General features: G+C 41.3%; 1 protein-coding gene across 1 annotated transcript; it reads right to left on the bottom strand.

Annotated features, from left to right (window-relative positions):
* Positions 1-1,290: 1,290 nt before the first annotated feature.
* On the bottom strand, positions 1,291-20,749 carry RND3 (Rho family GTPase 3). The gene is made up of 5 exons (XM_069472795.1): positions 20,340-20,749; positions 19,767-19,854; positions 8,012-8,121; positions 4,741-4,875; positions 1,291-3,346 (listed from the first exon to the last, which is right to left on the bottom strand). Exons 1-5 carry the CDS (start codon positions 20,487-20,489, stop codon positions 3,095-3,097), a joined length of 735 nt encoding a protein of 244 aa, XP_069328896.1. The 5' UTR covers positions 20,490-20,749; the 3' UTR covers positions 1,291-3,094.
* Positions 20,750-27,692: the final 6,943 nt, after the last annotated feature.

Genomic DNA, 27,692 nt, shown 5'->3' with positions numbered 1-27,692 from the left:
AGAAAAGGAAGGCATACATGCACAAGGCTGAAGGCAAACTTTTTTCTTTTGCTTCAACAAATTAAAGCTGCAGGAAAAGAACAATTGACCACACGGGAACATTACTGTACAACCTATAAAATACTGCCAAGGTCAGCAGAAACTCAGCTTTTAATTTTATTTTTTGTGTGCCAGTGATTGTTGAGAAACGCATTTCTTGCAAGCCTGACTTAGAAATTATATTTAGAAGTTACTCAACACCAAGGATTTGGAAAGTACTTTTATTTCCTTTGCTATTGGATGACAATGAGTTACAAACATTTTCAGTAAATCTCTGTACTTTTAAAAATTTTTATAAGACTATCCCATGTCAATGCTCTTTAATTTGTTCACTCATGCTGGGTCCTTTGGTTTTCCCTTTGCTTTGTGTTTCTGAGAATTATTTCCAAGCAAGTGACTATACCACAAAGATTTCTAAAGCCATTAAGAAAAAAAAAAAAAAGCCAACAAGAATGCAGTTTTTTTATGAAGTGACTTTGACTTAGCTGTATAGAAAGAATCACTGTTTTAAAATCCCAAATGGAGTATCTTCTGGCATTTATGTAAAACTTATATTTAAGTATTTTAGATGAAGACTGAGAGTCAGCTGGGCTTATGGGGGCCCAGGCCTCTCTCTAACGTAAGCTATTCCATGCTTATTTTACAACTTTCAGGTGACTGGGGAAGCCTATGTTACCTTGTCCTGTGTTATTGAAAGATGCTACTATCATCAGATCCTACTATCATAAGACTATTATTTTTGTTTTGCCTTTTAGTTCCTTCCATTAATGGCTACAATAATAGCTGGGTTCTGGGCTCTCCACACAATTGACTGCTGTGAATAAGAACTTGCCTTTGCAAGGTGGATGACTGAGTTAGGGACCAAGGCTCAGGACTCTGCAGGGCAGAGGAGCAAACTAGGCTCACATTAGAATTAAACCTGTGACTTGGGACTGCATCACATTGCTTCACTTTAAGATTTCAGTGAATTCTCTTATTTTCTACAGTTTAATCCTAGGCAGTATCAGGGCTGTTTTGTACATGATCAGATCACTTAATCTAATTATGCCCCATTTTCTTCTTGTGACTGGAAATCATGAAAACCTTTTATATACACAGAGTTGTCTTTCCCTGAGAAACTATCACTACTGTGAAGAATCAAAAAATTCCAAAGCCTACTAGTTCAGGAAATGTTAGGCCACATTCTATAATCGTCTGTATTAAACAAAGCTAAATAGCTCAATCAGGAAGTAGATAATAAAAGACAGATCACATTTAAGACAAAGACATGGTTACTTTTTTATTTGAAGGAAAAAAAAAAAGTATGTTTTAATAAATACTGCGAAAACATTGACCAAACATACAAAGTGACTTCAACATTTTGAGAAAACGCAACAAAAGTTCTGCTTTATAACAGTTATAACTTATTTTCTTTTTACAATATTTAAATACAGAAAGCACTTGCCAGCTATTTTGTAATACTGCCCAAAGCATAATGCTGCATCAATCAAAGCATATTATGTTGGTAAAATGTCTGGATTTCATGGGAAATGACTGGAATGGTATTTTCTTGCAGAGACAAAACAAAGTGCTTGTAAGACATAGAACCGAGTGTTGTAATTACCTTAATCTCCTCTCCTGCCACAATTTAATGGGAGCACAGCTTCAACACTTCAAAAATGAAGCATTATCTTGGAAAGAAAGCTCGTTTTCAACAAGCGCCAACAATAAACAGGTCAGATCTAGTTTCTTCTCTGAAAGAATCTCTAAAAGGAAATGGCCAAAAAAATATCTGTAAACTATTTTAAATGCTGATTATTTTACGTAACGGCGATCAAGTGTTGAGCATGAAGGTTTGGCAATCACTCTCTAGAAATGCCCTAGTACTGTGTCAGGACTGGAATTATATAAATTCTGCTATGAGTTCTCTAAAGCTTGTGTAAGGGGGCCTTTCTCTTATCGATGTTCATTTAAAGAAAGTGAAATAAACCAACAGATCATCAGATGCTGCCAGTTTTGCAGCTTCATCCCAAAATGACAGTCCTTTTGTTTTGTATTTTTGGTTACTTAATTCCAGGCAACTTTACTCACAAACGGTGCTTTCTGCTACTATTCCTTCATTAATTACCTCTTCTGGTGAAAATAGTACCTACATTTTTTTCTCTCCTTGAATCATTCTATGACGTCAAACCAAGACATCTTTCATTTGACTTTGCATTTTTATCAACAATGGCAAAAAAAAAAAAAAAAAAAAAATCACATACCCTCTTTACTAAACAGCTCACAAAAATATTACATTGAGCAATTTACCACTTTTTAATGACAATCACAATGATGAACAGAACCATCAGACAGAATAAAAAAATCAACACATTTTTTTCTATTTGATCTATATGATCTTTGCAGTGCTGGTCTACAAATCTTGCAAGACTGCAAAAGCCTTTCTTTAGAACCATCTCATTCAGCTTCAAGAAGGCAAGGTTTCAAAGCCTCATAGTTTTCTTCGAGATATCCCCATGGGTCCTGATATAATTTCCATTTTAATGATGAGCTAGAAAGAAATTAGATCACATCCTCTAGAAAACTAAACGCTAAGGTCACAGTGCCAGTTCCCCAATGAGGATGGTATATTAATATATACTTTTTGTAAAGGAGATTAAAACATTTAGAAATTAAATCAAAGTAGAGATCCATGAATAGATTGTAACAACAACAACAACAGCAACAACAACAAAAAAAACCAAAACAAAAATGCAAGCACCATTCAGAGTGTGATTTTTCTTCTTGGAGGTACTCGCATTCCTCCTCATCTTCCTCTAGCTCATTTATCTCTCTCTTTTTTGGCATATTTTTCAAGTTACACTTCAAAACTCTTCCACGTAGTCACGTCTCACCACTTGGTCTACATGCCAAACCTAAGGACAGGATTCCAAAAAGATGAGTATCCTTTCAAATGCCTCCTAAGCCTCTGGTATACATGACTTTGGCCGTGCACTTCATTCAGACTTCACCTTTTTGTTTGGCTGTTGTTTTTTTACACTAGATTCCCTTGTCCTCATTAAAGATAACGAAAGATTCACATCACGGTGCAGCTCTTTGCTTTGTCCTTTCGTAAGTCCGTAGCAACTGCCGAGAGTTCTGGTCTGCTAGGCATGTGTGAAATCCGCTTTGTGGCCCTTTGTGATTTGTTCCGCTTAACGTTTTTATTTGTCTTATTTACACATGCCAAGGTGGCAACGTGAAAAATGTCTCTGACGCTATTTTCGGACTGTAAAGCTGAGCATTCAATGTAAGTAGCTGCTCCAATCTGTTTGGCCATATTTGCCCCCTGAGAAACAAAAGAAGGGATTTTAATCAGCAATAAGACTTTGAGGGAAAGTTATAAAGTATCTTCTAATACCACAAAAGAATACTGCATTGCAAAACATTTTCTAATATGTTAACTGAATATTCATTTAGTCACTGCAAAACAAAATGCTTTTTTGTTTTAACTTGAGCTGCCTTATTTATTACTTCATAAATATTTTTATGACCCAGTCCTAAGATGCTCAATTATCTTTTATTCAGTCGATACTGCTAGAGCTCCCCATAGATGTTAAGGGCTGATCTAACGTCACTGGCTCATTAATAGAGAAGGAGCCTCGTCATCGAATACTTAATATGAAGTGATTCAAAGAAGCAGGAGAGGAGCTAAGGATGTGATTCATCTTCATGACCAACTGTAACCGAGAATTAACTGGTTATTTAGGTCTTCCAGGTTCACAGCAACCACAGAATTACCAAGAGAACCTTACTTACTACTGGAAAAGTTAGCTGAAGGTCATGACCATAAGCTCTGCATTTTCCACATAGCTCTGGCAGGGCTGATGTGGCCTCTAGAGCCTGCTCCAGCATTCGTGGGGCACTTAATTTCTCTTTTCTTGAGTGTAAATGGCACTCAAAACTAGTGGCTAGATTGTACAAAAAACAGGGGCCATGAATGAAATTTAAAATCAGTTTTGAAATTTACATGATTGTATTCTTAGAGCCAAAATAAGTTGAGGAAATGAATATTCCTATCATGGCATCTATTACTTTAAGAAACATAAAATGAGTAATTTCGAAGTGTGGACAATACTACCAGTATCCACACATGTGTGTCAATCAAAGCGATTTATTTAAATAACCAAATTTTATGAATTAGAACTGCAAGACGTAGAAGACTGTCATGTTTAAAAAAAAAAATAAATTCTAAGTAAAGTTCCAGCTATGTCAACGTGAACTCTCTTTAGAATCTGGTTATAGGTTTTAAAAGAATGAACTTCTGAAACTGATTCTTCATTCTAAATACCTGAGGGAAATGCATGTACAAATGACGAACCTCTGAAAGAGGGTTTATGGAGTGTTCTACTTTACTGGCAACAGCCTTTTTATTGTGCTGCTGAGTGTAAAATAATATTACCTCTCTTAAAAGAGTATTACTGATTTTGACCACTTTCTCCTTTAAATCTATTTAACTTTAAACCTACTGGGAGTTGTAGAAATATACAAGGTTAGCATATGATCAATTGTTTATGTACTCAAATATCGCATGATTACACTATTAAATGACAGAGCATTTCACATTTCACAGTTGACCACTGGCTGAGCCTTTAGAAAAGCAGCTACTTGTAAATTTAATTTAATTTATTTTGAGTGATAATCCATTTATTTCACTCCTTTGCACACTAACAACATACATACCTGGTCGTATGACACTGGTGTCTGCCTGTGATTTGAGAGCTCTACTAATGTACTAACATCTGTCCGAAGATCAGACTTGCAGCCGACCAAGAGCATCTTGGTATTGGGACAAAACTCCTGGATTTCACCTTTCCACTATGAGGAGAGAAAAAAAAAAGATAAACAATTAACAAAGCACTGGTATCCATATAATGAAAACAATTCCTCCACTGGTAGACACTGGAAATGAAATTCCTAAAAGGGAAGGAAATTAAAGAGAGTGTCACTTCTGATGAAGGGGCAAACGTGCATTTATCTCCCAAGTAGATATTAAGTTTTACTACTTTTTAATATGGATCCACTGGTGAATGCTTATGCATATTATTAGCTATTCTCCTTCTCCGTGACTCATCTGTCCCTACTACAAGAGACTTGTTGGTGTTGTCTGAAGGTAGCTTCAACGATTTTTAATGATTAGGGTATCTCTGAAAGATGAAAGTGCCTTAAGAATAATTATATATCCTAACGAGGGACCGCATCTTCAGCTATGCTGAGCTGAGGCTCCCCAACTAGAAGGCTGGGACTAAGCAGAGCCAACATTGATTCCATCTAGAAAGAGGGAAGTGTGCCACCATGTGCTGGAGGCTCTGTTGAGGTACCTGAGGTGGAGTAATAAAACAGAACATCCTGCTTTGATGGAGCTTCCATTCAAGTGATTCAATCAACACAGAGCAGGACATTTGCAAAGGACCATCTCTTGGGCTTTCAGGAAGGCATTTGTTCCTGTAGCTCATATGCCATTGAGTTATTTTTTAAGTTATACAAACTGTTAAATGTCTCAATCTAATCCAATTTGGTTAGTTGTTTCATGACTTATAAGAATGATTAGAATCTCCAGAAATGCCTGGCAGGGAATTCCAATTGTCCTCTCTAAGAGACAGTGGATGGCTTCTCTGTGGTTTCATTTCCTCAAGCTTAAGCTCTCTGGCAGGATGGGGGTCAGGGGTTCAGAGTGTTCACAGGAGAGCTCTGGCTCGGAGGGCAGGGCCTAGGGAGGCTGTGATGGGGAAGTGGAGCCTGACTCCTCCCACCCACATTCACAAATATGTATTAAGTGCTCCAGTAAGTATTGTGGTGATGACAAAGATAATTAAGACATAGCTGTGTCTTCCAAAAAGGAATTCACAGAACAGTAGGGGTGATGAAGTCACGTACATAAGTATAATCCTAGATAAGAGGGACATCCTGCACGAGTCATTTATAAGACCAGTAGAGGAGGTATTTCTGGATCTAGAGGTGCACTTTGGGCAGTGAACTCTAGTCCAAAGTCCATCAGTGGATTGAAGGGAGTAATACACTTTCTGTAAGAGTCTAATCTGTCCACTGATTCCTTCCTTCTGGAATTATGTAGGAGCATCTACCATATGACAGGTGGCACTGGAGTTAGAACTGGAAGGTGAATTGAGAAAAAGAATAAGAAATCCTTCCTACTTCAAGTCACTCTAACCTCTTTGATATTCAAGGACTTAAAGAATTCAATTAATGAAGACGAACCACAGCAGGGGTTATCATGAGCCTTAAACCTCCCAGGAATGTAAAACACACTCATTAATATCTATAAGGCCAAAGTCACTATTCATTTAGTCTTAGAAGACAAAAGCAAAATAAAACAGGAGAAAGGCTTTTCATCATAAATTATGTATAACCTGATACTACATCAAGTAAAAACTCCAGTAAATAAGCAACCTCTTTTATCTACAGACAGAACTAGACATGCTGTTATGTTGTTCTTCAGCTGTGTAATGACTCTGGCCTCCCTGTGCTTGTCTAGCAATTGTTTATATGCATTAAAGACAGGAAAGGTGTATTCCTGTCTGAATTTGACAAGCCCTAGCATTATTTGAGTTAGATATACAAATCTAACACAAAGGAGTTAAAAAGTGAAAAAGAGCCTTTGATCTATTAAGAAAGTCATATTTCATTGAACTGTGTTTGTAATGTTTAATAGAGACGGGGAATGATTATACTTCAAACCCTAATTCCACAATGACACATAAGCCAAGTAATCAAATACAATAGGAGAATATAACCTAATAAAAACACACAAAATACAAATTCCACTAAAAATTAAAACGAAAAAACGAAAAAATCTAAAACCAACCCAGGCCAACAACAGGGGTTTTTCTCTTTCTCAATCCCTACAGTAGTACTCTGACTGGTCCCCACGGGTCACCACTCAGCTGACATCACCTTGCTTTCAGCCAGTGTCTAATCCAGTGATGGAAAAGAAAAGGTGCGCACCAAGAGTCTGATTCTGAAACCCACAGCACGCAGACCAAAGCTGAGAAAATAGCTGGTGGCCAATAAATGCTGACCCATGGACCAGCATGTGCCCTCTATAACCACCTGGAGGCTGAGTCCCAGGCTGCTGGAGGCCAAGGAAAGCCGTCCCTCCCAGTGACCCCCCTATGACCTGCAATCCTTCCTGCAACAGGTCCCCTTCGTTGACCTCCCCTGGTCCCTTCCATCTAGAGCTTCCTCAGGTCCCTTCTCCACCTACAGCACCTGACTTATCTCTGCCTCCAGAAATCAGGTACAGTCTACAACATGTTCACAACTACTGTTTCTATTAGTATTAGACATCTACTTGATCATAATTCACATAGTCTGATGTCTGGAGACACATCCCTATTCCTCCTATACCAGTTCCACTTCTGTTTCTGATAGATAACATCATAACTGAAACACAGCTTCCTCATGAAAATAGCTGTTATTGCATTCATTTCAATCTCTGAATTAGGGTCAAATGCAAGTCTGTAAACTCAGGCACAATCTGTTGAGAGAATGAAAGAAGGAAGGAAGGAAGGGAGGGAGGGAGGAAGGAAGGAAGGGAGGGAGAGAAGAAGGAAGAAAGGAAGGAAGAGAAGAGAAGAAGGAAGAAGGAAGGAAGGAAGGAAGGGAGGGAGGGAGGGAGGGAGGAAGGAAGGAAGGAGTGAGTCAAATACAACTGTTTTTAGCTGCACTATTTCCTCCAAAGGGACACACATGGAGGCTCTTAAAGGGTATTTTGTTTCAGCGCTTCATGAAATAAAATTTCAAGCAGGTTCACATAAAAATTAGTGACATATATGTGTGGAAACCCTGTTTTGGTGTGAGAGTGTCCTTTCCGATGTATTAATTACAAAATATAAGGCATGGAATTAACTAGAGTCTTTGAGCTCCCTAGCCAACCACGTGTTTCTGTTTATACACAGTCCAGTGCTGAACTACGTCACCATTCCCCAGCACTTGCCTTTTTCAGGACACTGTCCAGAGTCTCTGGTCTACTGATGTCAAAGCAAATCAGCACGGCGTCCGAGTCTGGGTAAGAGAGGGGGCGCACGTTGTCATAGTAGGGGGAACCTGAGAAGAAGAAACAAGGACACACAAGTTTTCAGATGAAAGTCTCATTGTCTGTCGTGCTTTAACTCTACCCTTTTGAGCCAAATCCCTTGACTGTCACATCATGACCCCACCTCTGCTTCCCCGAATTCTTAAAAAAGAATGCAAACAAACACACAAAAGCCTGGTTAGTAATACATTTGCTTCTACCAGAGGATGAATGAAGCCTCACATGTATCTGACCTAAATTCAAGGGGAGAGCCAGGATCTTAGGGTGAAATCTGCCTGGTTCAAAGACTAGGGTCTGAAGGCACCTGGGTGAAGTGGGGACGCACCTGGGGCCAGGTGGCCTTGAGTGTAAATCTGCCTCCACCACTGAAGAGAGAGGGGGCAGGGCAGCTTTAGGACTCTTTGCCTAGGATTCCTCACTGACAGTGAAGATGCCAACAACTTATCTACCTGGGATGAAATCAACCTAGGCGGTGCCTAGCATTTAGTAAGGGATCAGTAACTATTAACTCTAGTTATCACAGTTGTATTGTCACTATTGTTAAAAGCTGAGTGGTAGCAAGGTCACTTGGAAAAGTGACCAAAACTCAAGATCGGTCTGATAGTGGCATGGGGGTGAAGAGGGAAAGGAGGTGCAAAGTAGGTTCAACTATGCAAAGAGAACCACAGTAAACCACGTCAATGTCACCCTATCTCCAAGTTATAAGTTTAGATAAGCCACTGACCTTTGAGCTTATTTATTGAAACTAATCCCCAAACCCTACATGGACACTTCCTCTTACAACCAAGAATATAACAAATGTCATATTGGATCATGTCACTTTTTTTGCACAGTTCCATCTCTGAGAGTGACACCGAGGCATGATCTAAAGATCTTAGCTTGAGTTAAATCCAAGGTACCCTGAAGGTTCATCACCAGCCAATTAATCCAAACCACAGAACCCTCTAGTTGTTTAGAAAGTTTCTTCTATTCCTTTAAGAATTCTAAAGGTGGGCAATTACATGAGACTAATAATTACCAAGTGGTGTGACTGTGAAACTCAAGACAGCTTGCCAAGTGTTACTTTTCTAGGACATCCTTTTCAGTATATGGACATTTCAGAAGCATAACGTGAAAATCATTTTACTAGACAAATACATATACACATATATATTTGAATCCAGAGCACAGGAAAAAAATCTAACCCCCCACAGTCTTTTTAGTACTTTATTTCGTTTTGACATCACTTTCCATTTCTAGCAGAAAAACAGGACATGTTGTCCCCTGATAAATCAAAACTCCATAGGCAAAGTCAGGAGGAGAGACAGACTAAAAATATTTTTTTTTTTAAATCACCTTTTACATTTTTCCATCAAAACAACATTTTTCAGGAGCCTGGTTTTGTGATCTAGAAGAAACTGCAGTTAGGGTGTTTCAGCCTCTATTCACAGTATATTCTGGGTCCCTAGTGTTCCTTGTGGAACCCCACGTAGCACTGTGGCTTTTTCACTAGCTGCTTTAGGGACGGAGAGTGACAACTTCATCCCGGGGGTGTCTGCTAAGCAAGGAAGAAGAGAATGTTCTAGGAATCTGGAAGAAAGGTGTGAATACATGAAGACAATTAGGTCAGCCCTGTTTAGCAGCTGCAGCAGCTCCCTGCCCACCTCTGCAGTCAGGACCTGGCAGAGGCTGACAACTGAAAGATACTTTCCCAAAGCTTCAAGGGTCTAGAGTTTAAAAACTCAAGTCATTCTAAATATTAAAGTCTATTAGAATGAGGCTGTCTCTGAAAATGACAAGCTGGGGCTGCCTTTTAATCCACTTAAAGAAGCCCTAAGTTAACAGAATAATTCACAAATAGTTCACTCATTTAAACATTTTTGAAAGGCATCAGGAATGAAATGAATGAACACTATTTATGAATAGTTTGGTATTTCCACATGAGTTCTGTGAAGTTCGCACTCTCTCAATGAGAACCTTCCCTGTTTCTGTGTCTGAAGTCTAACTTTGACACAGCTCCTGCTGTAAACATTTGGGTATTTTTTTTCCAAACACGCAGTCAGAAAATTTAGATCACAGAGTGGAAATCCAAACGCTGGACATATACATGAGGGTTTTCTCTGCTGTTCAAAGTCAGCAAGAGATGACCTGACCCCAGGCCCCAGAAAGTCAAAGCTGCCAACAGTTAGGACTGTCAGAAACCTAACCAGGCTTCAAAGAACTTTCTTGAAAAGAACTCACATTAGGAAAGATGATTCTCTCCCTGTGGATGCTTTGCAGTCTCAGGCAGACCTGAACTTTGGAGGACGGGCGACTCCAGGGGCCTCTCTCCTTCCAGGACGTGATGTTGTATGATGTAAGAGCACTCATTGCTAATTTTGGATCTAAGACTACCTCATGTGACACTGGAGACCATCTTCTCCAAATATAAAAATTAGGGAAGGCCGTTGAAGAAATACAAACAGGCTACAATAGTTTCATTAAAATTGGGACTATCAGGAAAATCCCCAGGAGGAATGGTTTCAACATGCAGGGCACCACGTGGCTGCAGAGAACACCTCTCCCTTTGTGGACTGGTTCCCCTCCCCCACCCAATTGACGGCCACAATGGGGATCTGGCTTTGTGTTCAGCCCTCTGTCACCCGCTGGAGACACCTACTTACTGAAATCAAGTGGGCTGGCTTCTGTGTTTAGAGAGTAAATCCAAATATCTGCAAAATTTAGACTCTGGTCTGATTTTAGAATGAAACAGATTGCTCAGGTTAAACCAGATTCTCATGGAGGTTTGTTCTGCTTTTGTTTTTACCTGGCTAACAGTTTGAGTGAAAATTCATATGTAGGATAAAGGTTCCTGAGAAATAAACTGCCATGCTTGTGGAGGTAGAGAGGTAATTTTTAAGAGCTTTAACAAGATCTAATTAGGAATGACACTTTAACCCCACCCTAGTACTTTTGCTAATGAACAACACTGTGTTTAAATCAACCAGAGTGTCCAAAGGTACCTTTAAAATCAATCCCCACAGTTATTAGTTATAAACATAATTTGGCTGACCACCCAATGAAAAGAGTAATTTGTTATTAAAACTCACAGGACCACTCAGTCATGATATTTTCTGATAGGTTAAGGTTAATACTTTTTTAAGATAGAAAAATCTATTATCTCTACTTTTCTCATGGTGAAAACACTGACATAGAATTATAAAAGAACCGTCCTACCAGGAAAGATGTAACAACTCATCAGCTAAGCAGGACCTTCAGGAAAAAAAAAATCCTGTGTATCCTGACAGTGTTTACTCTGTGTTTATGCACTTTGAATTCTTCGCTATTCTTCTCCGTAAAGCCCAAGTGACCGCACAAAGGAAATAAGGCGAGCAGAGTGGGAGAGGGCATGCTGTAATCACAGGCATGTGTGGGATATCTCACAAGCCAAGAGAAAACAGAGGAATTCCAGGAATGATCCTGTGGAGTGAGAAGCAATCTCACCAAAGGAAGGAGCTGAAAGTAAGTGGATAAAGCAGGAACAATATTTGGCCCTGACTCTTATATCCCTTCAGAAAAGTCTTACAACACACTGTGAAGCCAAACAGCCAAAAATAAACTTCTATAGACTTTTTTAAAAGATACATATGAAAAGCTTTCAAGGTGCCAACTGTAGAACTAAATACAAGAAAGAGAGCTGAACATATTTTAACTATGTATGAAAGTATTAAGCTTTAACTGTAGTACCTGGTAGGTACTGATGTACATGCAGTCTGTAGTCTACTACCTAAGAATATTCTACAGTTAAAGTCCAGTAAAATTTAGTTTTGCTAGACAAATAAAACTCTTTCTCAGCACGTGGAAGGGCCTTCATGCATATGGCAGAGATGAGGCATTTCTCTAACACTGCATGAAACTAAGCTCACAGCACTGTTCCAAGGTCCTTTTTAAGTAACCTAACTTTGGGAAACTCCATATTGTAAAGAAACAACCACATTACATATACAAAATGTGTGCTTCCCCTTCCTGTACCCCCCAAATATAGTTGAAGGGCTTTGCTGGAGGATAAATTGGAATAAGTGTACTTCCGGTGTTCTCTGAGTTGCTCAAGTTTGGCAAATATCAGCAAAGTTCTAAAAGGCTTTTGAAATTTCAAGTCTACCCATCATTGTCTTCAAGATCATTAATTCTGGGTGAGAGCAAAATTTCCAGCCCAAAATAGTTACGAAGTGCCTCACCCAGAAACTAATTCTTCAGACACATACCTGCCTGTTGAAGTCACCCTTTCGCAAAGATAGAACATGCCATATATGTACATAATTAAATGTATATGTAAGAAGATTCATGCCCAAAAGGGAGGCTTTATGAAACCTTTTGCAAAACCAGTTCAAACACTGTGAAGCTTTGGAGAGGCTCTTGAGAACTGAAACTCTTCTGGTTGAATATTTCATAAACATAACTTATTTTACTTGAACCTTAATTTGAAAAGCTCCTCTTTCCCCCATAAGAAATTTTTACCAAGAACAATAAGTTAGAAATACTGCATAGTTTGGCAGAGAAAAATATATTAACTTTTGGTAGTGCCCACAACGAGGACATCTGAACCAAACATGATCTGCCCGATTATTACAAGATTGCATTTCCTTATGCCATCTCTAATCAGAATGAAAGCTTTAACCTAGCAGCAATCTCAAGAATGTGAATTAAATCTGGGCAAAACTTTTATATATGGCTCAGTATAACACTGCTTAACTCTTTTTCCAAGTAGTCTGCACTACAAATACCATGCCTGCAAATATGCAACAAACATTCCCAGGAAGGATCTTTTATTAGTTTCTTCCATAGATTCAGATTAATAGAAATTATGAACAACTCTTATAGAAATTTGGGGGTATTTATGTGCTGTTGCTTAAAAAATAGAATCAATATTTTCTATTTCTGGGGGTAATGTAGATACAGAGTTGGATAGAAAGTCAGGTAGAAATAAAATTGCTATGTTTGGCCTTTAAATAAAGCTGTAGCTTAATTTATTGATATACTTAAAAATATGTAAGAATCAAAATATTTTACTGACATTGGAACCGTGGTAAGTCAAGAGCTTTAGGGTTAGGAGTGTTTGTGTGTGTGTGTATATATATATACACACACACACATATATACGTATATATGGTATATATTTTTTAAATTACATTATCATTCACTAACACATTGAAGTTTTTATGTTTCATATGATACTTAAGAGTCAGATTTCTTGGAATGGAGTCCAATGAGTGAATTTGCCTTTCCAGAAACTATGTCATCAGGCTCATTTTTCAAAATCAATATGCACAACACCTGGTCAAACTTTTGAAGCAGTCTACATTCCATGTCAGTAAAATTTCTGTTTTGCCAAGAGGGACCCTGAGAAAGTTGCCAATATGTAGTAACTGAGAAGACATTTAAAGGACATCAGAAAATGACTGAGGCACAACTAACTCATTTGGCATAGCCCACCAGGCACCGTGAGCTAACTGGAGAAACTATTGGTCCTTGGTGTCACATTTACATGCAAAAGAACTGGATTAATGAGGAAACATCTGGTTATTTCAGGTGGCATCAGAATGACCAATCTGGATGCCTCATTGCAATGTGCAACTTAGCAAGAAACCAGATTGGAAAAAAAAGCCAGCACTAAATGGAGCTAAAAAAAAAAAAAAAAAAATCTAGAGACAGATGTAGACTTAGAAAGGGAAATCAAACTTTCCCCTCCCTTTTTTGGGAAGTTCCATAGTTTAAATGGAAATTATTGCTTGGTGGACAAATCTCCAAATGCAGTTTTATGTACTGCTTACTGGAAACCACCATCCAAACTATCTGTTTTTCCTTCACCCGTGTCTCTTTCAGAGTTTCAGAGTGAAAATTCAAGTTAAGAGTTGAACCTGGTTTTGAAATTCTAAACTCCAAGGGATGGATCATTACAACCTTCTAAAATGCCTAGTTTTGTGCAATTTTACCCTTGATATTCATATCAGAAGTGCTCATACTTTTTTAGCTCCTTTGTAAATGCTTACCCTCTCCCTTTCTCTAAAAAGGTTAAGTTATAATTCTCAACTTTCAGAATCTTGTTTTCTCCAACAGCCACTAAATGTAAGTATGCTTCCAAGTGGGAGGGATGTTAAAGACTTCTTAAGAACTGAGCCAACTTCTAGAGAAGGAAAGGAATTGTGGTGAGCTTGAATGAGCAATACATCATGAGTCAGGGGGCTTAGGCTACTCACGTGGCCTTCAACTACTCTTTGGATCTTGCTGCTGGGTGAATCCAACTTTAGAACCTCCAGGCTCACCCTCCTACAAGCAGGTACTACAGCACCAGAGATAAGGGAAAGTTTCCATGTCCCCTATTTGTCCTGAGGGTATTCTCAGAAGGATGCCAGTGGAAGAACTTACCTTGTTTAAGTCCCAGTTTACAGGCATCTCCTCCCGTCTGAACTCTTGGCACTTAATCTGGGCTCCTAATTTCATTTCTTATATAACATAAGAAATGTTGTGTCGGGCCTGGGAAAGTCTGAGTATTTTTAATTTTACCGTCACCTACATTTTTCACCACTTTCGTCTTGTTACCGTAACTAGACTGAGAGTACCTTGAGGGCAGACAGCTTTGTACCGCCCCCACCCAAAAGCATACATCAGAGTGGATACAGAAAGCCCTAAAACATGTTTACTGGTTTTATAATCATTCCTGTATGTCTTGTCTACATGTGTTAAATCACCAAGGGAGAAAAAAAAGGGACCAGTGATCTCTTTTTAAGCTGATTTTCTGGATTAATTATATACTAATCTCCAATACTGCTGAACCATTTCCATCCCTATTAAGAAATATTTCATTAGTGTGCTTGCTTGTCACCAAGGCCATTCTTCAAACTTGATGTCTAAGCTATAAATATAACAATTTAGATAGACTTCTGTTCATAGAGAAGTTTGTTCTTCCAGCAAGACCATGAGGCAATTAATTAAGATCTTTCTTTCCTCCCTTTTAAATGTAATATACTATATTCTCTGTTAATAATGTTAAAAACTAATAGAGGAAGTGCTACCTTTAGCATTCAGGGCCTAAAAGAAGCTTGTATTATGACAAGATTCAATAGAGTGTTCTGAGGCAATAGCATAGTTATTGTAGAGAATTTTAGCAGCTGAATTGAATTTTTTAAAAGTAATAATATGCCTTAAATAAAATGCACATTAGCTTGCCTTGGTTAAAAGCTGGCATGAATGATTATTACTCCCTAAATCACATGTGCTGAAATTACACAGCAATCAAATCTCTTAGGAAAAGATATGGTGATCCTTAAATGACTAAGTTTCTATTATTAGTAGGCATTTGGCTTCATGCTACAAATTGCTTCTATGCTTGGCAAATGTGGCAGATTTTGAAGCACAAAATATTAGAATTACTTTGGTCTCATGTATCACTTTAAAATGTTGAAACCATTACACATTGCTTTGCAGAAAACTTGTTGGGTGAATTGGAAAATCATTAGGAGCATTTTTCTGTAACTATTAATAAAAATGCTTATTTTATAATGAAAAGGGAATACTTTCAGTACAACGAAGAAATTATGGACCCGTATCCAAAGACTACCTTTAAAAATTCCCTCTTGTAGACAATACATATGGCATTTTAAAAAAGGTTTTGTTTACTTTTAGGGGCCGGAGTATTTTAGCCCTAAGAATCAACTGGCAAAGTACCATTTGTGGTGCTTTAATTGGTGTGTACACTGGGGTGGGGGGAGCTGTTTCCCACCTGAAGGATCTAGCTATCTAGAGGATCCATAAGCATTGGGGATGCCTGACAAGGGAAATACATTTCAACCACGTGGAACAGGGCATTTGGATTCAAGAACCTGACAAAATTGTGTTCATCATGAGTTGGCAATGAACACCACTAATTGGGAAGGGCTTCTTTCTCCCCACTGCCCCACCCAAACTGCATACTTCGCAGGGGCAGGACCCTGTTTTAATTAACACTGCATCTTCAGGGTCTAAGAGAGGGCCTGCTTATAGAGGATGCAGAAAGAAGAGAGAGAGAAGGAGAGAGGGAGAAAGGAAGGAAATGTTAAGTTACTGTGCCTGGAAGAGTGCAAATGAATGATTTCCTTTTCTCTTGGTGCCAGAGACCACACATATCCTAGTTTTGCCTAATATTCTTTCCCACATCCAAATTAGCAGAGTTTTGCCTAGGAATAATCATAGGACAACTGAGCTGGGGGGGTGGGGGGGTGGGGAGCAGACCCCTTATGAGAAGCCATCCAAGGGGCCATATAGGAGAAGTACTGTTTCTGTCTCCTAAATGGTTGCCCCACTGCTAGAAGGCCAAACAGGCCAGGAAATACTATTCAAAGGATAATGTTTATGCCATCTCTCTTCCTACCTAAGAGAAGTTGGGCACGCCCAGCTTTTCCTATATAAATCTCTTTCACAAAGTTCTGAGAGGAAAAAAAAAAATCATCTTGACATTTAGGACTTTACAAGCTTGGCTTGGATCTTCTCACCAGAGTTAAATTGATAGCCTTTGGAAAAAATAAATGTAACACAAGGCATAAGGCATATGCGATTATTTTCATAACCTGAACTAAACAAATGTCTCACTGGGCAAAGAAAATGTCAAACATTTATCAAAAAATAATCATGTTCAGAAATTTGTCAGGAAAAGCTTGGAATGAAATGGAAAAATGTTAAAGATACTTGAAATAATCAGTTGCTGCTGCGATGGTTTCTACAAGATGTGTTTTACTCATGAATGACAAATCACCTTTGGTGGAAACAGTGCTTGGTGACTGTGTTTAATTAACTAACATTTCACCTCACGAACAACATAATGGAATTCTAAATAATCCCCTAATGCCTCTTTTTCCGTTTGTATAAATCTAAATGCTAACTAAGATTTCATCACTGCATAATTTTGCAGTATGAAATTTTCTTAATCACAGTTTTTGAACCTTTATATTTTAGTGAAACATGCATGGGTTTTTGTTTCATTCAATAAAAATACAAGTGATTATTTCATCTGAAACTTCATTTCAGATGATTATCTTTAATTTGATAACAGACAATGTTTGTAAAGTTGCCATTCTTTGTGCACAGGTAATTCGGTGTTAATAAATGTCAGGGAACCTTATCTCCTTGGAAACGATGCATATCATTACCCATTTGCTCATTCATCAGAGTTTATTGGGTGACTACTGTGTGCAGAGACTGAACTATAGAGTTTTGATTAAATACATGAAAATATCTGAAGTGATATTTACTTGCACATTCAAAGGATGGTCTCCAACTATAAACTGCCTACATTTTGTTTGTTTTATTTTCTAGCCTTTGGAAAACAATGTGCCTTTTCTCTCCTAAACAAGTCAATTTAGCCCTTTGGGCACCTAATCTAAAATCTCCCTTGGTGGTCTTGTGACTCTTGAAGCTTGAGACAGGGAATGTATAGCCCAGCATTCCTATAAGCCCACCCAATCCCCCTCCCTATCCAAGTGAGTCTCATTCCTAAATCCACCAGGAAGCCTGTCTCTGCTCAGAACCTGGCTTGCTCCATAGGCTGTGAAAACCCCAGTCTGGGATGCCAGATCCCTTGGGACTAAGAGCTGAAGCCAACCAACATCCTGGGAAACAAAAAGACCTGCCTGTCCAGTGTACTAAAGCCAAGAAGTATACAGCGGGGAGAGGTCCTGCCCATTATCTAGCTCAGTGTCTGCTTTTTTACAGATGATGAAAATGAGACCCAGGGAGGTAGGGGATTTGCACGCAGAAATCCGTGGTAACCAGGAGCTAAGAGCTAAACACAGCTTTGTATCAACGACTGGATCAGACCCACTGCTCCACCCCGTGCCAAAATAATTTTTATCATGCACCAGGTCCAAACAAGGATTGGAGGGAAGGAGAGGGAGTACTGGTGCTTATTATTGGTACCACACCAGCTGTGCTGTCCACTAGGCTAACAAATTCATACCACGCTATGTCTGGGAATTAGAGCTCATGAAGTACTAGGTTGTGCAATAATTCTGATGCTAGGAACTACTGGAATAAGGAACCACTAGAATTCTGTCTACAACCACCTTCTCTACAGTTTCGAGTCACTGTATGCAATCCCCAACACAAAACACGGCGAGGTCCTGATTCTGCTGCCCTTGGGGAGCCGGAGGAAGGCCCGACTCTCCAGTGGGAAACAGAATCAGCCCTTCTCACTGCAGCAGTCGGAGCATCTGGCACCGACCGTGAGAGGCGCTCGTGCGAGACTCCTCGCTTGCCTTTGTGCAGGGACTGCCTTTGGCGACCCTGTCAGTCTGGTTCCTTCCTCTAGCTCTCTGATCCCCCGCGTCCCTCGGGGGCTCCAGAGGTTCCAGTCGAGGGTTGTGGGAAGCTCACAGAAGCACCTCCACGAGGCCACTCCCAGCTGAGCGCTGCTCCACCTCGGGGCCTCCCCGCCTGACAGCAAAACCTGCGTGTTGGCACTTGTGCTTCCTCCTCACTAGTTTCACCCCGGATTTGGCTCGGTCCACCAGCAGCCCAGCTGCCTGCTAAACTCCCAGCCCTAAGCGCAAGGACTTTTACCCGCCCTCCTGGTGGTTCCTGCTCCTTCAAGGGCTACACCCTTCCTGGAAACAGCACTCCGCCCGGGCACCGCTGGCCAGGGCGGTGGGTGCCTGTGTCCCAGCCCGAGATCTCGGGTCGTGCTCCCCACCCCCACTACCTTTGACCGGGCCCAAACCCCTAACTCAGCTGGGGGAGGATGCCTTCCCACCGGCAGCATACCTGGCTCTCCCTATCCCCGCGCGCCAGGTAGTGGGTGGGCGCATGAGAAGGCAATAACCCGGCCTTGAACCCCAGACGCTTGAAAATAACCCACCGCGGCGCCAATAATTCAAGTAGAAGGGAAGGTCAAAGGCGAAGAGTGCTGCCCGCGGCCCTGCAGGCAGGCGGAGGGGGATGCAATAGAGGTCAAAAGGGATTGGCGTGGTCGGGGGAACAGGGTGATCACTGCGGGGGTGAGGAGGCTCTGTGCAGATGGGCACCGAGGCGCCGGCGCACAGAGGAGGCCCAGCGGCGGCCCAGCGGCTGCCCGGCCCCTGCGCTCCCCGCGCCGCCGGCGCATTCCTGGCAGCAGGCGTCACGGGCGCATCGGCTGTCTGCGCCCAGCTACTCTCTCCGGAGCAAGGAATCCGCACGTAACCGCGTCGCTTCGGGGATTTTTTTCCCGCCTCCCACCACCCACGCCGCGCTCCCCGCCTCCCCGCCAACCAGAAGGTTAAATCCCGGAGGGGCGCCCGCCGCCAGCTAGGTGGTTCCGCCTAGGCGCACTCACCTCCCCCGCCCCCCAGCATCGAGCCACCTTGGCCGCCCCGAGGCGATTCGAGCAAGGCTCCGCGGACAGACCGCGCCCGGCCACCCCGACCACACGCGGCTCCAACCGCGGGGTCACCCTACGGGCACACAGTGCCCTCCTCTCCCCACTGCCATCTTCTCGTTCCCGCTGTCGTCCCCCGCCCCCACCCAGAAGGGATAAAATTTTCATCCGGCAGGGACCGTGGGAATGCCCCGCAGGGGGCAAAGTTAATGGAGGGGTGCAGGGGGCTTGTGGCGCGCGGGTTCCCGAGGCCACCGCGCACCCCCCAGCGGCTGGAAACCCGCCCCCAGCGCCACGCGGTCCGACCACTCTTACCCGAAGTGTCCCACAGGCTCAACTCTATTCTTTGTGTGTCGATTTCAAAACTGGCCGTGTAATTCTCAAACACTGTAGGAACGTAATTCTGGACAAACAAAATGGACAGAAGAGGAAGGAAAGAGGGCAAAGAGGTTATCTCAAAAGGCACGACCCCCATTGAACACCCTCTGAAAATCGCCTCCCGGTTCCCCAATTAAAAAAAGAAAACCCGCATATATCAGACCACACGCTAAACGCACGACCCTTTGAGACCCCTGTCTGACTCCCCACTCGCCCCCGCTGGCTCTCGGAGACGCTGCTGACCCCAATCTCCCAAGCCGGGTTGTGCACGCAGGAAGGAACAAGTTTCAGGAGCTAACCAGCCCAACGTGCGGGCGCGTCCCAGCCCCGAACGCTCCCAGCGCACTTTCCCTTTCCGAGCAGTCTAACCCGGGGAAAGTGGCGAGGGGTCAGAAAAACCACTTTCGAAAGGAAAAATCGGGTGACGGGGGAAAAGCAAGGGGAATTCCGCCTCAAGACGGGGGGTCCCACGGGCCATCCTCTCCTCGAAGCCCCGCGGGCCACACTCACCTCGGGGAAGCAGTCCTTGGCGAAGACGTGCAGCAGCGCGGTTTTGCCACACTGACTGTCGCCCACCACTACTATCTTGCATTTCACATTCTGATTAGGATCCATGATAGATTTACTGGATAATTTCTGGCTGGCTCTTCTCTCCTTCATTGATGTTGCCTTATTTTCTCTTGGTACAGGAATTTTCTCTTATGAAGAAAAAATATATATATTTCTCTCTCTATAAAAAGCAGGTATAAAAATAGATGGCAAGGCTGGTGGGAACCCCCCGAAGCGCAGCGCAGAGGAGGAGAGCGCGAGGAACAGGCTCGGTACTCCCCTCCAACAAGTTTGATGCCTGACTCCACACCGCGCCTCCCAAGTCCAATTCCGATCCGACTGCTTTGTTTCACGCTCTCTGCGCGGCTTTATACGCCCAGCCTTCCAATCCTCTTCTTTCTCAATGAGAGAAGTAAACTGATCTGCCTCCTCCCCTTTTATGGAGCCTGGGAGCGAGCGCGGTCGCTTCGCTTGCGGAAAATGTAAGCAGTGCGCCCTCTAGGGTGCCCATGCGGGATCTGTTTCACACCAACGCTCTGGGACAACCAAGAGAGAGACCCCACAGAGGCTTTGCAGAGGGATGGCACTGGACAAGTCCAGGAGGAGGTGGGAAACTGAAGTCTATGCATAATGATGGAAACCACAATTCCTTTAAAACTGTTTCAATAGGGGCTTCTTTACAGAAGCTGCATGAACATTTGTGAAAACAAAAACATTTCCCACCCAAGTGAAAGCATAGTTGTAAAACATAGGAAGCAAATCTTGGGTGGAGAAGGGTTAAATGCTTGTATTAAAAAGAAAAAAAAAAAAAAAAGGTTTGCATCAGGTATACAGACCATGGAACAATAGCTAAGCCAGCTTATTCCAGATGCAAGAACTGGCATGCCTGGGTCACAGTAATAGACTGGCTTCTGAAACCCGTCAGTTTCAGTCATTCAGGAGGAGACAGACAGAAAGGTTTTGAGGAGTGGGTAGAGGAGGAGGCAAGCGAGAAGAAAGAGAAGTGGAAGATTCTCATAACTAAGAGACAAAGGCCAATGAAAGCTCTATCTCACTGTACTAGGGACCCCAAACACATATCAGCCCAGTTGCACCTCCCACCCCCCTTGCAGTAAGGAGACTGGTGGGGGTGGGGATTCTGACACTGCCCTTTAATTCCTTTATCTTTAGCCTCCACCACCCTGGAATCAAAGCACCCTGGCTGGACTCAGAAGACATGAATATCCTTAGCAGAAACATGCATATATAACCCTCTACCCCCTCTTCACCCCTCCTCCACATGCATGCCCTGGCCCTCCCACTTTTTACCCCAGTAAGAGTCTTAAAAAGGACCAGAAGTAGGTTACACATTTGTCCTCTTTTTTCCATGATAAGTCCTTTTTCTCATCTTTATCTCCTGTACCCCAAATGGTGTGGAGGTTTCAATTATTAAATTGTAGTAAGGACATTGTCCAAAATCGACTTACGATTCCCCCTGTGGAGACTTCTAGGCTTGTGAATGAGAGGAAGATGGAGTGGGAAGAAAAAGAATCCCAACTCCAGAAAGTTCAATATGAGGAGTGAAAAGGCACTATAAAGCACTGATGTAAGTAGTGGACGGCTGGGACCCTGGGGAAGACCACAGATGGTCTTTTTGGAGCTGCGAAAAGCCGGAGCTCCCCAGAGGAGAACCCTGACTCAGGCTGGACCCGAGGGTCTGTGTTTACACAGGTGGAATGCTGACCCACAGGAAAGCGGGTAGCTGGCCCTATTGGGGTTCCTAGAGCAGCATTTGCCAAAGTTTGTTCTGCAGAGCTTTAGTCCTTGCCTCACACAAAGGGTGCCATGGACCAATTGGTGGGGAAAACACCACCCACATCACCCCTTGAAGATTTACCAAGCACTTTGATATGTTACAGACACTAAAAAGTCCTGTAGAAAAGTAGACTACTTAACATAATTGAACCTAGCATTTCCCAAGCCTCCTTAAGCACAGGAAACTTTCATCAAATTATTTGCTTGTTCGTTTACTTGTTTAAGAAGCAGTGGGCATTGTGGTTGGGGCAGGAGATCACAAAGAGGTATATTTGGGTCCCAGACTTCACCTTGGATGAATGATTTAACCTCTCTAAGCCTGAATTTCATCATTTTTACAATAGGAATCCTACTAGTAATTATGAGGAAAAGCAAGTAAAGTTTGCAGAATAGTTTCTGGCACAATAAAGAGCCCTGGGCCTATGTATATTTTTCATGTAAACCTTATTTGCACTTCTCAGAACTGTTGAACATGTCTTGGGAAATTCTGGCTTCATTAGTGGATTCACTAATTGGAACCGTGTCTATTCTGTCTTTTATCGTATTTTTAACTTATGAAGCTATCCTTTCCCGATTTGACCTTCCATCATATCTCTGGAAAGATATGTTGATGTGGCTTATGTAGTTAAACCATTCTAACTAGCAATAATTATGAGTGTTTATAAATTGTCTGGTCAATGAATAAGGTAACTATGTAATTTATCATCTAAGCTGGTTTACTTTTGAGAACGAAAGGGGGCACTACCAATGATTATGGCAGGACAACAGGGGTAAACAGGGTCTGCTCCAGGCAAAACCAGAAGGATAATCTCTTCACCAGCAAATAATCAGGAATCACAGTCGATGACTATTTTTGGAAATCAGGTGACCTGGATCTCCAGGAATCTGCTGGTTGCTGAGCGAAATTTAATGGATGTATAATAGACTAGAAAAACCAACTGCCTGAAGTTGCCAGGCTTGGAGTCCCTCTAGGCTAAAAATTCTTTCTTTTTCTTTTCTGAATCTCTAGTGCTCAGTGTGTGATAGATATTTAATATATTTTTTGATTCATCTAACATTTTGTTTAACAATTATTTGTTAGGCACCTGCTATACAGGTACTATTCTAGGTATTACAGTAATAGCAGTAAACAAGCCAGACCTGTCCGCTGCTCTCCCAGAGCATACATTCCAGACAGGAGATGGACAATAAATAAGGAAGCGAGTACACAAATAAGAATGAATGTGCTGAGCTCTATGAAGAGAAAACAGCATGGCATGCTAAGGCCCAGCAGGGCGGGGCTTCCGCAGTGTCCTGGGAGGGCCTCTCTAAGGAGGTTGAGTCTTTAACGATGAGAACAAATCAGCCATGAGGCGGTCCAGCAGAAGGATGCTCCAGGCAGGGGACAGACAGTGGAAAGGCCATGTGGAGGGAAGGAGCTTGGCAGGTTTGAGAAACAGAAGGAAGGCCAGTATGACTACAGCCCACGGAAGGAGGGAGAACGTAGGTGGGAGAGCAGAAGGAAGCAGGCAGGGGCTGTATAATTGGCCATAAAATTTGGATTTCATTCTCAGGGCAATGCAAGTCAGTCACGGGAGGGCTTCGAGCAGGGCAGCAGTATGATTACATGAATGAATGAATGAACGAACGGCTTCAGTTCTAGTTCTGCACCTGTCACTCACTAGCTGTGAAACCTTGATGACACTGCTTGTCTTCAATGAGAATATGGGATCCAGGTGTACCTAAAGCCCCGGAAATGATTAATTTTTAGACTGCAATGAAGAATTTTCCCCTGAGAAGCACATTCATTTGGAAAACGGGAAGCCTCACCTAAAGGGATCATATATTACTTAATGTCCTTCCTTTTGTTTTTCTTCTTGTATGTTTTCCTCTGTCTTCCTCCTTTCTCTCATTTGCCCCTGAGATCAAGAGAACAGAAAACAAATAGCAAATATTTCTCTGTGATTTAGTTAATAAAGCATGTTCAGTTGCCCTGAAAGGTTTGAGGTTAAAAATTATTTTCTTTGTGGTTAACCCTTTACATATTAGGTGGAACTCCCACCCCCAATAGAAACTGCACCCCCTTTGATACAAAAAGAGCTCATTCCAGGCCCATAGAGAGGGCCAGCTGAGAGAGAGTCCCCATCTAGGGATGGCACAGGACTGATAAACAATAGCTCTTTTCTTTCTATTCGCACTGGACTACAAGTCAGGGACTTGGCTTTTAGTCCAGGCTAAACCAACGCACCGTGTGACCTTGAGCAAACACTGACTGAATTCTTTTCCTTAGTCTCATCCTTACATGAGGATGATAACATCTGCCTCCTTTACGTTGCACAATAGGGCTGCTTAGAAAACCACATGCCCTATACTTTCCAACATTCTTCTCTAGAAACACATTGCAGACACCTCCCTTTTCAAGTTGTGTATTGTATGTATGGAGACCTTGGCTCACAGTGGAATAGTGTAAGGCATAATCCTAATTGTTTATTCATGGTTGCCTGCCTCTCTTCAGACTCCAGCAGCAGTGTTTAAAGGAGTAAGTGCAATGAGGAGAAAACACAGGTTTCATAGGCACCATCAACAGAGCGGAGAGAAAACTGACATAAAAATAAGAAAACAGGCAGGATGCCTTCATAGATGTCAGAAAATACAGATGTGAGTCATGGGCATTGTCCTTGAAAATTTAATAAAATGATGGATACTAAATAGCTTCAAAACATGCAGTTCAGTGTAAGATTAAGGGCAAGAGTATACATTTGCAAACTGCTCTGTACTGAAAGGTGGCAATTTCACAGTTGTGTCTTTGTGGAGGTGGTCAGAAGAGGGTGAGCACTCAGCTGGCTTTATATAACATCAACAAAATAGACAATGTTTTGGAGAAAGAGGATTGAATAAAGAAGGTTCATAAAATTCAGTGAATTGAACTTGTTATTTGGAAAGAATTTGTTTTCTTGGAAGGGAATCTTTTTAAAAATTTCTCTTGAAATCTTGCCTGTTTGCCTGGTCAAGGGCATTGCAGTAAGTTGTCTAAGCTGTGTGGTAAGAGCGCTCTGGTCTGGGCTAAAGTATTTGGTCTTGTTTTTCCTCATTAATGCTGACTGCTAATATGATTTACGGCTGCTGTGTGGACTTAGCCCTCACTCTTTAGCCAACAGGAAATGACACAGCTGTGTGAATGCTGAATAATAAGTAGTTTCGAAATTGATCATCCCTTTCTCCGTTTATAGCAAATTTGACAAATTGCATTCTTTAGATATCCAGACTGCATCATTTTGGTTCTGTATATTATGAGGCACACATAACCCTTTCTAGCTGCCCCTCCCTAATTTTAGTGTCTTTGGTTCCTGGTGCCATTTCTTTATACTTGACTATTTCTAAGCAAAACAAACAAAGGATTAATATGAAATTACCAGACTCACTGATTACTTAATCTACTAAACATCCAATTATACTTTATGTCAATTTGTCAATGAGATATGAAAAATATTTAAGGAGCTGCCTTAAGAAAAAATTTTAAAGAATGAGTTCTTTGGAAATTCTTGTCTTTGAAAAGCATATAGTATGTTCCAAAGATATATCTTTTTCAGTATTTTAGGAGTAGTCAAAGGAAAGCAAATGTTATTACTGAGCACAAATGAGGCCATCTTTCAGATACACCAGAGCTTCATTGCCACGCTGATGAGATACACTAAGCTGAGTTATGTATGGCTCAGTGTATATTCAAGTGGGATTTAATATTTTAATCTATGACTTAAAAGATGGTTTCAGAGATGTCGTATCAAGTTTCTGGAAAAAACCTTTGTGGCAATTTTTGTCCATTATGTTGAAATACTCAAAAAAGAATATGTGGAAACTTAGTTAAGGTCAGTATTTGTTTAATGACAAGGCAGTAATTGCTAGATCAAGCTTTTAAAAAAAATACTTAGTAGCTACCATTTTATTACTCTTGAACTCAAAGTGAGGAAACAGAACAAAATTGGCTGGAATAACTTGAAGAGAGTCATTAGCTTAGATAAAGGCAAAAGCAGAAAGTAGAGAATTAGATTTTAAAGCATTTAACCCCAACTTGTTCTTTAGATCAGTAGCTCTCAAATATGTTTGGGCAGTGGGATATGACTTTGGCAAACAAAGCCAACCAACCAACAAAGGAAAAATACACAAATGTTCTCTGGGAGACTGCACCCAGAATTAGAGGACAGGTTGCAATATTTTTGATGGCAAACCTGTAAAGAGATGTCTAAGTCTTGTACTCTGTAATACTTATTTAAAATTCCAGTGCCTTAGATGGGGTTATATTAGAACTTGAATCCTGAGTGACCCCTGAAAAAGGTAAGAGTGGCTCACTAGTGCTTCCTGGCCCAGAATTTGAAAACCACTGCTTTAGACCAGTTTTTAAGGGGGAAAAAATGTTTCCTTTTGACACAATTTTTTTTGGGGGGGAGTTATGATTTTTTTTCCTCATGGACTTTTTTTTTATTTCAGCATATTATGGGGGTACAAAAGTTTAGGTTATGTGTATTGCCTTTGCCCCTCCTCCCTACCCCAAATCAGAGCTTCAGGCATGTCCATGCCCTAGACAGTGCGCATAGCACTCATTATGTATGTATACACCCATCCCCTCCCCCCCACATCTGCCCAACGTCCGATTAATGTTATTCCTAAATGTGCTCTTAGGTGATGATCAGTGAAACCAATTTGATGGTGAGTACATGTGGTGCTTATTTTTCCATTCTTGGGATACTTCACTTAGTAGAATGGGTTCCAGCTCTATCCAGGGACATACAAGAGGTGCTATATCAATACCATTATTTCTTATAGCTGAGTAGTACTCCATGGTATACATATACCACATTTTATTAATCCACTCATGTATTGATGGGCACTTGGGTTGTTTCCACATCTTTGCAATTGTGAGTTGTGCTGCTATAAACATTCGAGTGCAGATGCTTTTGACACAATTGATTTGGCTTCAGAAGAGCTGATTCAGTCCTTCAGATCATATTTTCAACTGGAGAGGTAGCAACCAACTACACTTACCAAGAAGTTCATAGCTTACTTGTAAAGATAGTAAAAATATGACAAGATTGATTTTTTCTAACCTTTTATCACAGAAATGGGAGCAAAATTATTTCTTTTTCTTTCACTTAATTATTCAAAACATTTTATTTTTTTATTTTAAAGAATCCAGTTAGATTTTCTTCATATCCAAGCTGAAAGTTAAAACACCAAATCTTATTCTTTCTTTTGAAGAACACCTGTTTGGGGGAAGAGGACATCGTGGAAAGTATACCCAAATGCTCAAAATAGCACTCAAGAATACCTAAGGTAATGGTAGGTCCAGATAAAATCTTGCAACCAGTAATTTTTGGAAAGCTATGCAAAAGAGAAGAAAAGTGCTCTTTTATCAGTGGCCTAAAAGAATCTTGCCTTCTCTGCACACCTTTTAGTCATGAGGGTCCTCTGTGCCCTTTTCCACCACAAGCTCCTGGGAACCCTGTGTGAAAGGCACTGCTTTTTACAACGCAAGCAGAGATATTG

This window comes from Eulemur rufifrons, chromosome 1 (genome assembly GCF_041146395.1).
Source record: "Eulemur rufifrons isolate Redbay chromosome 1, OSU_ERuf_1, whole genome shotgun sequence".
NCBI classification, from domain to species: domain Eukaryota; kingdom Metazoa; phylum Chordata; class Mammalia; order Primates; family Lemuridae; genus Eulemur; species Eulemur rufifrons.
The sequence above is the reverse complement of the archived record's forward strand: the minus strand, read 5'-3'. Positions and strand labels throughout refer to the sequence as shown.